The 13,968-nt window shown below is 44.2% G+C and overlaps 1 protein-coding gene across 7 annotated transcripts in view; it reads left to right on the top strand.

Annotated features, from left to right (window-relative positions):
* Window positions 1–13,968, top strand: part of PDE1C (phosphodiesterase 1C) — a 569,208-nt gene that overhangs the window by 216,733 nt on the left and 338,507 nt on the right. For 3 of the 7 annotated variants that reach the window (XM_010353326.2, XM_010353334.2, XM_030933173.1), the window contains exons 1-2: window positions 8,045–8,543; window positions 9,165–9,267. The exons of 1 other annotated variant lie outside the window; for it this stretch is intronic. In XM_010353326.2, coding sequence (XP_010351628.1) covers window positions 9,167–9,267 — 101 coding nt within the window. In that variant the 5' untranslated portion in view covers window positions 8,045–8,543; window positions 9,165–9,166. Of the gene's footprint in view, window positions 1–8,044; window positions 8,544–8,599; window positions 9,268–13,968 lie in introns of those variants that run through there. 3 more of the 7 variants (XM_030933172.1, XM_010353347.2, XM_010353342.2) reach the window with 2 other exon arrangements.

A 13,968-nucleotide genomic window follows, 5' to 3' on the forward strand; every position in this document is an offset into this window, starting at 1 on the left:
GCACTTTGGGAGGCCGAGACGGGCGGATCACGAGGTCAGGAGATCAAGACCATCCTGGCTAACCTGGTGAAACCCCGTCTCTACTAAAAAATACAATTTTGAGGATCGTTTGTTACACAGCAATATAGCTGAAATGCCACTCTTTTTGTAAATAGATCCTATCCCTTCTGTTCTCTGCACTGCACCCTGTTTTTCTTTTCAGCATCCTTTACCTTTACAATGATGTATCTGTTGTTTTATAATCTGTTTAGTATCTGTTTACACAATTAGATTGAAGATCCATGGTGCAAAACTGGAGTATTCTAATTGACCATTGCATACCTAGTATCACAGAGTGTGCAGCACATAGTAGGCACTCAGCCAATGTTTGTTGAATGAATAAATGAATTTAAAAGGTTCCAGCATTTATTTGTTTGTGAGATCATTTCCCTCCAGATACAGAGATAAGAATTTGTAAATCTTCACCTTTGGTGGCCTTTCAAAAACAACCTTCGAAAATCCTGTTTTTAAATCCTTCTTTGCAAATCAAACTTCCACTTTGCATCTCCTACACACCTGCTCAACAGATTTTAATGTTTCCCTATTGGCAAGAGTATAAAGCCTTAGCTTTTTTTTTTTTTTTTTTTTTTTTTTTTTTTTTTTGGAGAGAGAGTCTTGCTCTGTTGCCCAGGCTGGAGTTCAATTCTGTGATCATGGTTCATTGCAGCCTTGACCCCTGGGCTCAAGCAATCCTCCCACCTTAGCCTCCCTAGTAGCCAGGGCCACAGGTGTGCACCACCACACCTGGCTAATTTTTAAAAATTTTTTATAGAGACAGGGTCTTCCCATGTTGCCCAGGCTGGTCTCCAACTCCTAGCCCCATGAGATCCTCCTGCCTCGGCCTCTCAAGGTTCCAGGATAATAGGTGTGAGCTACCATGCCTGGCCAAGCCTAAGCTTTAATGCGGTACTCTAGGCCCCTTCAGTCTGCAGATACAGCCGTTGCCCAGTGTCCCTTTCTTGACCCTCTTACACCCATCACATCAGGTTCTTTGTTATTGTCTAGGCTGCTGTGGACCTTTCCACTTTCCTGGAGCCTTTCTTTTCTACTTCTACCAGTTCTCCAAGAGACCCCCTTTCTTCAAGAAGCGTTTACCAACAGCCTATGCTTTTTAGTGGGCATTTCTTCTTAACTGAGCAAACCACTGGACCAGTCCTCAGTTGGAAATGGGGGCCATTCTTGATCCCACAGAAGAAAGTTTAGAGACAGTGGAGGACTGGGCTGGGAGTTCGGGGACATTGCTTCTGGTCCAAGCTCTGCCGCTAACTTGTGTGGTGACTTCATGTGGTTGAGCTGCTTGTTCCTTATCTGAAGAATTAGGAGCTTGGATAAAGATCCCTTTCAGTTCTGAGGTTTTTCCATATTCAAATTTGCTTTACAGCGATAGGAAGAACAACCCGCGGATTTACGTACACTTGGGTCAGAATTTGGCTGACTTGTAGCATCAGCAGTTTTACATGAACAAAAATTTCAATTTCATTAGTACAGCCAAGTTAATTCTGCTGGGGTGGCAGTGTGTTCTGAGAGGCAGAATGGCCACGGAGCCAGAAGTCAGGAGGCCTGCACTGTCTTGCTGCCCTGCCACTAGCTGGAGGAGAGCAGACCAGCCCGAGGGAAGCCGGCAGACTTCTCGGACCTTCGCCACCTCATTTCTAAACTGGAGGTAATAATAATAATAAAGTGCGCCTGTAATCCCAGCACTTTGGGAGGCTGAGGTGGGTGGATCATGAGGTCAGGAGTTAAAGACCAGCCCAGCCAAGATGGTGAAACCCCGTCTCTACTAAAAATACAAAAATTAGCTGGGTGTGGTGGTGGGCACCTGTAATCCCAGCCCTCAGGAGGCTGAGGCAGAGAACTGCTTGAACCCAGGACGGAGAGGTTGCAGTGAGCTGAGATGCCATCACTGCATTCCAGGCTGGGCAACAAGAGCGAAACTCCGTCTTAAAATAATAATAATAATAATAATAATAATATAATAATAATAATAATATAAATAAATAAATAAAGTGTTTCATTCACTTCAGGTTTGTTCTGAGGGTTTAATGTATGTAACATAGCAATGATTTGATAGGTCATTATCAAAATGTAACTGAAAATTATTGGTATATCTATTTATCAAGATAATACAGGCTTTTTCTATTTACCTTGAGTGCTCTGCCCACCCCTAGATCCCTTTATAGTGTTCCAGTTTCCATCCTTTTGTGTCCTGCCGGATGGATGAGATGGAGGAGGAATTATTTTATGAGAACCTCCAATGTACAAGGCACTGGCCATATGTGGTTTTTTGTTTGTTTGTTTGTTTGAGATAGACTCTTGCTCTGTCGCCCAGGCTGGAGTGCAGTGGTGCGATCTCGGCTCACTGCAACCTCTGCCTTCCAGGTTCAAGTGATTCTCCTGCCTCAGCCTCCCAAGTAGCTGGCACTACAGGCATGTGCCACCACGCCTGGCTATTTTTTTTGTATTTTTAGTAGAGATCAGGTTACATCACCATGTTAGCCAGGCTTGCCTCGAACTCCTGATCTCAGGCAATCCATCTCCCTCGGCCTCCAAAAGTGTTGGGATTACAGGCATGAGCCACTGTGCCCGGCCCTGGGTTTTTATTTATTTATTTATTTTCTCCTTACAACATTCCTGTAAGGGATAATGGTATTATTAGTTGGGATTCTTTTAGTTGTCAGTAACATAAATCTGACTCAAACTAGTTTAAGTTAAAAAAAATAGGTGGGGTATATTTATTTGGTTCATATAACCTAAAAGTCAATGGGCATTCTGGCTTCAGGCATAGCAGGATCAAAGGGCTCAGTGGATCCTCTCACATTGTTTTTACTTTGTCTCTCTAGTTCTTATCTCAGCTTTTTCTGTATTGACGTCATTTTTTTCCTTTTTTTTTTCGAGATGAAGTCTCACTCTGTTGCCCAGGCTGGAGTGCAGTGGTGTGATCTCTGCTTACTGCAACCTCCGCCTCCCAGGTTCAAACGATTTTTGTGCCTCAGCCTTCTGAGCAGCTGGGATTACAGGCGTGTGCCACCATGCCCAGCTAATATTTGTATTTTTTTCATAGAGATGGGGTTTGCCATCTTGGCCAGGCTGGTCTCGAACTCCTGACCTCAGGTGATCTGGCTGCCTCAGCCTCTCAGAGTGCTAGGATTACAGGCATGAGCCACTGCGCCCAGCCCTGATGTCATTTTTCTGGTATATTCTCTCTACATGGTGAAAAGATAACCCCATGGCTAAGATAACTTCAAGCCATATGGCTTGTTTTCTCGAAGAAAAGAGAAATAGACCATCTCTCTCCTAGTGGCCACATCAAATCTCCCATAAGGACCGGATCTGTTTCAGTCACATGTCACCCCCTAGACCAATCACTCTATCCATGGGTATGGTGTCCATGGTTCTGGTTGGGCAATCTAGGTTATGTTTATTATAGTCAAATCTGGCCCGGGGGCACAGACGCAGGTTTTCCTGCAGCTTTTTTGGGTCCGTGAAAATCTTGGTTAGCCCAGGCCAGACTAACCATGCCTCTGTTGATGGAACATTAGGGTATGTGAGCATTGGAAAGGGATCCAGAGGTCCCTGAGACCAACCCAACCATGGCCAAACAAGAGAAGGATCTTGTCCTAGGTGGTGTGGTGAGGCAGTACCACTCCAAGTCCTTTCCTTTGCTTGTGCCATCTCTATCGGGAGGATTCCGTGAGCTCCTTCTGCGGGAGCAACTGAAGGATCCTGGCAGAGAGAGGCATAGAAACTGTGGGTCACATGCAGGCTACATCAGGCTGCCCCTGAGCTGCCCTGTCTCTTCTTTTTGTCTTCTCACCTCTCTGGGCCACTACTTGGTCACATAGTTGAGATTATGGCTCTTCAGAGTCCCATTTCATATGGAGGCTAGAGTGAGGGTACCTCTGGGCTTAGCCAGTCCTTTGCCTTTTCTTTCACCTCTTTTTTCTAGGGAAGGTGGTTCCTGAGACAGAATCTGCCCCAAATTATAAAATCAAACAGAAAAGATGTCAGAGGGAGAAGCAGGGTGACTGTCGCCAAAGAGGCCCCTTTCCCCACAAAGGAAGCCAGTGAGAGAGAACAGCCTCTGTTGACAGAACATTATGGGGGCTGCCTCACATCTGGTGTGGGCGGGGAGGAGGGGCTGCTGTGCCTGGCGGTGCTACTTCTGATGTCCTAAATGTGTCTCCAGAATTTCCCCCTCAACAGACTCTCTTCATGATGCCACTGCCAAGTTGTGAAAAATGGATCAAGGGCACAGGCTGGCTTCATGGAGGTCAAAGCAAGTAGTCATCATCTTGTAGCTGGAAGGAAAAACAGCTTTGCTTTTTCTGATTTTGCCTATTTTCCTTTTTCTATTCTTCCTTGCTTGTAAGTGGAGGAGCTTGTTTGTAGTTGGTCACTGGATTTCTCTTCTGCAGCCCTAGTTATCATTTGCACCATAGTTGTTGCATGCTCCTATGGCAGGTTCCTGGAGAGCTGACTTTTGTGCACAATGCCCTTGGCATATTCAGGGCAGCAGGTACCCTCCACATGTGGCCATGCCTATCACCATTTAGATGCACCCATGGCTCCCTGACATCTATAGGAGAGAGCCCAAGCTTCTTCCATGACAACGAGAATCTGGCTTATCTTTCCAGCATTTTCTCTTTCTGTTCCTAGTCACATTCACAGACACACCACACAAAACTGTTCATGGATTGCAGGACACCCTACCCCTTATCATGTTTCTGTGGCTCTTTTCATGCAGTGGCTTCTTTCTGGAATCACCTGCCTCCACCCACCTTTCATGCAAACAATTTCTACTCCACCTACTTTCAAGATCCAGTTCAAATGTCACCTTCACTATGAAGCCTTCCTAATTTCCCCACAGCATGAATGACCCCCTCATCCATGCTCCTGCTCCTTTCCCTACTTTCTCTATTATATACCTCTTTACTAGAGTTTTTGTGTGTCTGCATGGGGGTGGTAAAGTAAAGGCAAAAGAACATGAGCTTTGCCTTTTGGTCTGGGTTTGGAACTTGCTGTGCCATATATTAGCTGTATGTCTTTGCAGAAGTTATCTGACCATTGGGAGCCCTTTCTGTCTTTACTTGTCAATGAGCATAATTAAACTGTGCTGAAGTATTTTGTTGGGGATGAAATGGACCAACCTGTGATGTGCCTGCCATGGTGCCTGGCACGAGATAGTTCTCAAAAACTGGTAGGGGTGGTAGATGCAGTTATTGTGATTATTATTAAATCATGAAATCTTAGCAATGAAAGAGACCAGAGGGGACATTCTCATGCCTTCAAAGCCTAATTCATATTCCTTTGTCAGATTAACATCTAGCTTCCCCTTGAACTCTGGGACAGGTAGTTCACCTTCTTCCTAATCTTTTATGATACTTAATTCTGACAGTGCAGAGGTTGGCTAGTCCATAGACTTACTCTGTGTGTATTTGGAGGAGTACTTTAAATTGTTGGTTATATGTGTGTATGCATGCATATATGCAGTATATGTGCCTGTGCATATATATATGTATGTATGTATGCATGTCTATATGCATTTAGTGATGTTAGACCATGTAATATTTCCTAAACAGTCTTACTGAAAAATATGGGTTAGGAAGAAACAAAGGAAATTAACCTGTAAAGCTAAGTTGTGAGTGGCTTTGTGTTTTCTCAGACCTTTTGTTTCCAGGTCTGTTTGCATGTGTTTCTTTTTGCTTGCCTCTGAGCAGAATGCCAGTAGAAATTGTGGCTTGTGGTGTTGCTGCAACTATCAAAGATACTTTGGCTGTGATAGATGAAGAGAGAACACAATCTGAGTGACATAGTAACATGGTGCATCTAAAAATTGTAATATTTTGTTGGCAGAGAGAAGACAAAGTTGTTTTCTAGTGTGGTTTAGGAGCAAGGAATCCTTAGTTGTTTTGTGGTACTTTGGCCTCAGTTTTCTCATCTGCAAAGTGGGAGCACTGGGCACTAAGGGCTGGGGTAAAGAGGAGGCAGAGATTGACTCTGTACCTGAGAACTAACTACTTCCCTTCCCCATTCAACTGGAGCCACTCTATCTTTATTTTTTAAAGCTGAGTTATGCATTTGAGTTCCTTATATTATTTAAAATAAAATACTCTGTTGCTTCAAAAATGTGAAAACCTCCAAACTGTGTTGTCTTTTGGGCTCCTTTCTGCTCTAAAGATTATTATGGCTGTAAATAAAGCAAAGTTATATTTTTCTTGACTTTCTAATATACATTAATTTTGTAAGAAATTTTCTAAAATGAAACAAAATCTAGCTTTAAAAACTTTTTAAAAGATTTTTTTTTGGTCTTTTCTCTCTGATTTGCTTAATTACAGCAAAAGTCGAATTTTTTCTTTTTCTTCCAAAATTTGCTTTACTCTGACAATCAAAATTCCACTAAGAGTAGGAAAAAAGTAATAGCTGTGGTATGAAGCAGAAAGGTAAGTATCATCCTTAATATTCCTTTGTATATTTTCATCCTAGGCCAGTACTTAGAGAAACTATGACATAGTTAAAATGTGAATTTCAGCATCATTCCTCTCTCTTTTCAGCAATTTCTTTTTCCAAGGCCCTTCAGATGACCTCAATGAATCATAATGGTGAAAAGAACACAAAAATATTTTTGCCTAAATGTATCACTTTATAGATGTGGAAAATGGGACTCTGTGAGAGGGATGAATTTGTGTAGGATAAGGTAACCAGCCATAACTCAAACTGGTCTTTTCTAGCTCAGTTCTCTCTAGTTGGTCTAGGAAGCCTCCTGGCGCTTCAGTTTTCTTACTGTAAAATGGGGATGATAATAATAGTATCTACCTCATAGGGTAGTCTTGAGTATTACATGAGAGTAGAACACTTAGAACAATGCTTGGGCTATGGAAAGTTTCTGATACTTCTTTGCTGTTATTATCATTATTATACTTCCACATTCTGCCAGCAGGCTGCCCAAGGTGCACACACTAATGGAAATACCCATTTGGGGACCATGCTGCTGTCTTCCATTCTCAAAACAAGTCACTATAAAAATTTCCTCTTGTGGCATTCTATTCCCCAGGGCACTGTTTCTCTGCTGGGTGGCACTGGAAGGGTAATTGATTTTATTCAGATAGATGAACTCCATGTTAAAATATTGCTTAATGTTACCATTGCCTAGTAATAATACCTTAACTCAGTGAAAATGTATGCGCCTCCATAAACCTTAAAGGGCTGACTTTAATGGGGCGACTTCAGATTTACCTGGTAGGTGAGTGGGTAAGTCGTTTTTCATCAAACAAGTCTTTTGTCTTACCTTGAGGTACTGCCTTCTCTGCTAGAATGCGTGGGGCCAGCCAAGCATCCTCATCACTCTCACCTCTAATTTCTGGAAAACGAATACCAATTACGAAGTGGGTGAGCATTTATGATTTAGAGACGATTTTTTTTCCTTTGTTAAGGTCAGGCGAATGGAACTTGAGCAGTGAAGAAAAACTAGTCCTCACTTCTGATCATTTAATGGATAGAAAATTAATTCTGAGAGTGTGATGGAAAGAAGTATTACCTGTCATTGAGGAAAAATACTGTATAGGGCATGCCCCACCCTGAATCTCAGGAACCCTGAGAACCAGGTTTAAAATAGCACCTGGTGGTGGCCTCACCTAGAAGGAAGTTTGTCGGACCCTTCTGTGATGTCGCTTGCAATCATCTTGGGCATGGATTCCCCAGTCTTTGGTTCCTCTCTTCCTCTGTCCTCCCTCCCTGACTCCCAACTTCATACCTGGTCCCATTCTTCCAGAGCATTCTACTTTACTAACATTGTGCATGACCTAGGGGAACCCTGACAGTGAGTTGCAGCTTTGTGGAGCTGAAACTTTGTCACCATCCACAGCCGCCCAGCCAGCCCCCAGGAGGGACCCTCTTGAGTAGCTTGTGGCATTGAACTGAAGAAACTTACCTCCTCACTGTTGGTATATTTTCTCCTTTTCTTCTGCACGAGATGGAGTTGCGGGGAGAGAGAGAGAGGGAGGGAGGGAGGGAGGGAGAGAGAGAGACAGAGAGCGCGCGAGAGCAAGCCCCTTTAGCAAGAAAACATCAAGACTTTCTGAGTGTGGTGCGTGGTTCCCTTCGTCCCCATCAGTCGCTTTAATATTTCAAAATGGAACCGGTTCTGTGGCGGGTCCGAGAGTGAGGCTGTGGGGGACCTCCAGGCAGAACCTCCACGGAGCCTCGCGGCTGCTGCGTGCCCCGGGAGGATACGGATTTCCCTTCCCTACTACTTGCGCGCGGAGCCCAGCTCTTGTTGAGGTGCGGGTTCCGGGAGCCCACGCAGCTCCGCAGGTCGGTGGTGGCCGCGGCTGCCCTGCGGGGGCGGGTGTGCCCGGCCGGGGTCGGAGCCGCGCGTGTGCCCGGCAGACGGCGGTGCCCGCGTGCCCCTCCCTCCGCGCCCGCGGTGACAGCCCAGACGCCAGCCCGGGCGCTGACAGACGACTTTTCTCACTTGTCAGTTTTCTCGCTTGTCAGCAGAGCTGCTGGTAAGTGAGAGAAAACAGAGGGGCGCGAAGGCAGCGCGGTCAGGGAGTGAGAGGGGCGCCGGGCACTGGGCGGAGCCGGGTGCGCGGCCTCCAGGTCAGGCCCCGCAGCCAGCGCGGCTCCCGCTTGGCTCAGTCACAGCTTTTCTCTCCCTTTCTTCACTTTCTTCCTCTTCCTCTTCCTCCTTCTCCTCCTCACTTTCTCTCCTCCCCACCCAGTCCTCCTTTTCTCCTCCAAACCCTTTAGCCGCGCACGCTGATCGCTTCTGTGGCTTTGTTTGGGGGTAGGGGGAGAATACGAATAGACCTGAGGTGCTTTCTCTTAGAGCAGAAGCCCTATCCCTATCCCAATCCCAATCCGTATCTCTATGCCTATCCCTGGGCATTAGCCCGGGACCATGGCTGGTTCCCGCAGCTGCCACCGGGGCGCACCTGGGGCCGTGGTTTCCCGCGATTGGAGTCTGCTCTAAGTCCGAGTCTGGGGGCGCAGAACGGGGAGCGCGCCCATAAAGTGCCGGGCAAACGCGCGCCGCGCCCAGCTGGGCATCGCGGGCTGGGCGAGGAGACGGGAAGGGGACAGCCCAAACTCTCTCAGCTTCACCGCCAGTGGTCACCTACCTGCAGCTATGGAGTCCCCAACCAAGGAGATTGAAGAATTTGAGAGCAACTCTCTGAAATACCTGCAACCGGAACAGATCGAGAAAATCTGGCTTCGGCTCCGCGGGCTGTAAGTCCACCTATTTACTTCTCCTGCCCCATTTCCCGCTCCCATTCTTATTTTACTACACAGCCGCAGTCACGACTGTTCACCCCATTCCTGCATGGCCCTTTAAATACAACCCTAGAAGTTCCACAACTGCTGCTCCGTTAATTACAGTCACTGCTACTTTTCTTCCAACACAGAGAGTTGTCTTTCTGTCTTAGAATGGCTTACTGTTCCAAGTCATGCTTTTTGGGGGTTAAGGAGAGATGTCCTTTGATGAGTCAGTTATGGTGGCCGAATACTCAGTGAGGTGTTTCTGATCCTTTTTGCCCAGGGAGAAAAGTTTGGGACCCAGACAGGGACTTTTAATTGAAAGAAGAGTTTTTCTCTGCAAACTGCTTGCAAACACTAGGGCAGGTGGTCCAAAAACTTACCAACAGTTAAAATTCAACATGCATTCTGGCTGCTACATTTCTCTTTTCCCTCTCCTTAGCCCAGTCGAACTTCTGATATTTCCTAGGGTTCTTTTTGGTGGAGAAATGCTTACTAGAAAGAAAGGTTCTTGTGGAGAAAGTGGGGGGCAGAAACGATATTGGAGTTGTCTTGCAATATTCGAACAGTGAAATAGAGTGGCCAGAATTCTAGTTGCCCTGACGGATGGAGATCTCTGAATTTCATTCACCTCATTGGGTTCTGTCTGTTTTTGGGTACTGAGGAGAGGTGACCTGAAAATACGTAGTATTTCCTGAAAAAATATTTCATCATCAATGAATTGCTGGTCACTCCAGTCAGAAGCTGGAGGGATAGCTGTACATTCACAGTTTGCTCCTCAGTCACTAGGCAAGTCCCAAAGACACCTTCCATGATTACCAGATACTACTTTCATCAGACATTTGGCATCAGATATCTAGTGTGGTTTAAAAATATGGTTTTTCTCCAAGCATATTCTCTAGACATTCTGTTTCTAACAAGGGCACTGATGGGAAAACCAGCTTCCTGCCAGTTTGTTTGTTTTGCTGCTGTTATTGTTTTTGAAAGCACACACACAAACAAAAGACAAATAAAAAATGTGTTGATCTAAGTTAGCTTGATATTCAAAGTTTTTAAGGAGAAGCATTAAGGTAGTATGTGTTTCTTTAAGAGGTCCTTATTGACAGGTGCAATTTATAAAAGCCATTCCATATATAGTCCAAGTGAGCTTCATTGCCATTGATTTCAATGGGAAACCATGCCAAATAATTTGATTTTTGACTTGTCTAGCCACCGCTAGTGGAGGCTGTAAACTTATTTGGAAACCTTGTCTCTAGCTGGCAGGCTTTCCTGACAGTTTAGATGCCTGCAACGCAGCAGCTCTCGGAGTGGTGTTTATAGTAATCTCATGTTATATGCAGTGAACATTACGTCCGATTGTATTGCGCTGCACACAGAAAGTTTGTTGTGTCCACAAAGTCTGGGCCCGAAGTGTATAATGCGAAAGTGTTGTCGAGCTGGTTTCCTTGCCATGCTTACTAGAAGGATTCATAACCACACACCCAGGAACAACTTCTCTTGGGCTGCTTTTCAGTTTAAATAGATTCCATGGAGACATTTGGGCTAGAGACAAGTGTTTGGTCAAATCAGCAATGCTGAGGCGGGAACTTGTGTGGAAAAGCATTAGCACTTACAACACTCTGTCTTGTAGCTTTCTCAGTTTCATATCTGCTAGGCTTCTCTCCCCAGGGTGTTGCAGTGCACTGTAGCCACATTTTCATTTTCTAGTCTCTTGTATCTACTCAGAACCTAGTGCTTTTGAACATGGAAAGTGTGGGGTGATTCTTCCCCAAATGTGTGTTTTTGGATCCCTCTACCTATCCTTCCCAGCCCAACAGCAATCTCGTAAGATCTTTAGCTTCATTTTCTAATTTGAAAAGAATATGCTATTGTTTGTTATTATTATACATATTTTTACCAGTATGTGATGCTTACCACTACTACTACTACTACTTCTTCTTCTTCTTCTTCTTCTTCTTCTTCTTCTTCTTCTTCTTCTTCTTCTTCTTCTTCTTCTTCTTCTTCTTCTTCTTCTTCTTCTTCTTCTTCTTCTTCTTCTTCTTCTTCTTCTTCTTCTTCTTCTTCTTTTCTTCTTCTTCTTCTTCTTCTTCTTCTTCTTCTTCTTCTTCTTCTTCTTCTTCTTCTTCTTCTTCTTCTTCTTCTTTTTTAAATGTTAACAGCAGTGCTGGAATAAATAGCTAAAGACTCTGGAAACTAAAGCACACACTCTTTTCTACAACTTGGAATAAAGTTTTTGCAGTCCACAAGTTGGAATAACAGTTTTGCAGTCCACAAAATAGAAACCCTTAGGAGAAGGAAGGGTGTGTGCATATTTGTCCACACAACAGATTGTCAGTAAGAGAAAGGAAGCTGCTCTTTCAACATTTTAGAAAGGCTCAAACCATAATTGGATTTTCATATCAATTTATTACCGTGACACCTTTATAGAAAGGGCTCTGTAGGTGACCAAAGATGGTGAGGAATTCAGTTCAACTTGTCTGAGAGACATCTCAGTTCAGGATGTGCTCATCATCTCATGCCTGGATTATTCAATGGTATCTCATCTCCTTCTTGTTTGTATTTCCAGTATTTAATTTATTGTTGAATTTTTCATCTCCTCCATTAGAATGTAAGTTCCATGAGGACAGATACTCACTGCAATACCTAGAACAGCATTTAGCACATAGTAGATGCTCAAGCAATAGGTGATGAAGCATAAAAACCCAAATGTGAGCTTTTAAATATTGAAAATGAAGATAAATATATATTTAGGACAGCTTATGGCCATGAGACCTGTCAACGCAATGTGCCATGAGCTAGCTGGGATGCAGGTTTTATTAACATCATTGCCCAGGTTGGGGCATAGAAATCTAAACTGAGGTGGGAACTGGGCCAGATGTGTGGCAGAGTTGTGGCCCAGGGCTGAATCCCACTGTTGTGATCGTGCGGGCTTTCTCTTTCCCCTCTTTATAGCCCTTCTTTCACACTGGTGAAGGATGGTCTTTACCAGAGCAAGAGGATTTCTCTGGTTATCACCTGCAAAGAATCAACAGCAAAGGATACTGCAGGGAAGTGTCCCCTATACATTCCAACCCCTACCCATACCCTGCCATGCTTTATTTTTCTCTGGCACTTCCCACCATCCAAATGCTGTATAGTTTATTTATTTTTAGGTTTATTGTCTGTCTCCCCCAGCTAGAATATAAGCCCCATGAAGACAGGGTTTTTGGTTCGCTTTGGTCACTTGCTTTTGGTTTGCTTTTTATCCCCAGTGCCTACACTTCCACCCAGTATACAGTAATACATATTTGAAACATAGAGCTGTTTTACATATTTCTCTAAGAAAGAATTAGGAAGAACTCTTAACAGCATTGTAGCATCATCAACATACTAACAGTGCATCAAATATTGGAAATGCGAGTTTTGAACACTATCTTAGCTGGGATTATAGACATCTGCAAGCCCAGGTGTCTGTTATGATGATGGCACCCATGCCCCTTGAGCGAGGTGCTGCACACTAATGCTCAGAGGCTGGCTGTGATTCCAGGGTGGGTGCTGGTCCTCAGCCTTGCTCTGCGGCCCTGACGATCTTATGCACATGCTCCCATTTCTCTAAGTGAGAAGAGAACAAATACTGCACGCCTGAGCTTTCTTAATTGAAACTGTCAGAGGGATGCTGTCCTCTTACTCTTTGGAGAGGTGCCTCATTTTTCCTTTCCCATAAACCTCAGTTCCTCCCAATAAGCTGTTGTCATACTTCTTTTCTCTGGAGGACTGGGTAGAGTTTTTGAGTCCCTCTCAATTGCTTTTTTTGTTACAGAATCTTCCAGTCAGGGAAATAGGGCTGTGGGTGTTCTATAGACCCCTGATGAAGCCTCATAGGGCTCCTTGGGTTTAAGCAATTGGGTCATGACTGTACCTTGGGTCCCGATCAAAAGTTTTTCTATTGCCAGCCTGCTAGATGATGACAGAAAGTTGTTTCTATGCTGCATTTTTGAAAAACTGAGAGCAAGAGAGCAGGTTTTACTTATTCCTTGGCATTTATTGTCACAATTATAATTATCTAATCTCATATATTTATTTTGCCCAACTATGAGGTAGTCTGTATAATAAATTTTATGCTTATATAACACTCCATGAAGATGATGATGCTTTTTTGCATTACCTAAAGTAATATTATTAATATAAAGGCAAGAGAATGGCTATTAAGTTAATAGACTGCACAACTATTGTTTTTGTCTATGCAGCAAGCTTCCCATCCACCTTACTATGCTAACAGACTCTAGTCCTCACCCCAGCATAGTACAACTGGCCAATCACAGAATTTACCTTCCAGGCAGTAAAAGTTAGTCTCGAGTAGGGTATGGATCCCAAACAGAAGCATTAAAGTCTCTCATTGACGTTTCTGTATTGACTGTGGGAAAGGGAGGCTTTCTTTTCTTCTGGACTTTCATGGGGCTGCCATTGGATCCATTTCCCACCTCATAGAGAAGACCTTTTTATGATAGGAGGCAGTGAGGCCAGTGCTCAAAAGGAAGCAGAAAAGATGGAGTGGAAATCCCTGGGTCAGTTCCTGGAGGTCCCAGTTCCTGTAGATGTGTCTCCAGTTCTGTCAGCTATCCCAGCTACATGAGCTAGTTAGACTCCGTTTTTGCTTAGGATGTTTTGAATTCAGTTTCTCTGAAACAGTCTTAA

The sequence above is a fragment of the Rhinopithecus roxellana genome, chromosome 6 (genome assembly GCF_007565055.1).
Source record: "Rhinopithecus roxellana isolate Shanxi Qingling chromosome 6, ASM756505v1, whole genome shotgun sequence".
In the NCBI taxonomy this organism is placed as follows: domain Eukaryota; kingdom Metazoa; phylum Chordata; class Mammalia; order Primates; family Cercopithecidae; genus Rhinopithecus; species Rhinopithecus roxellana.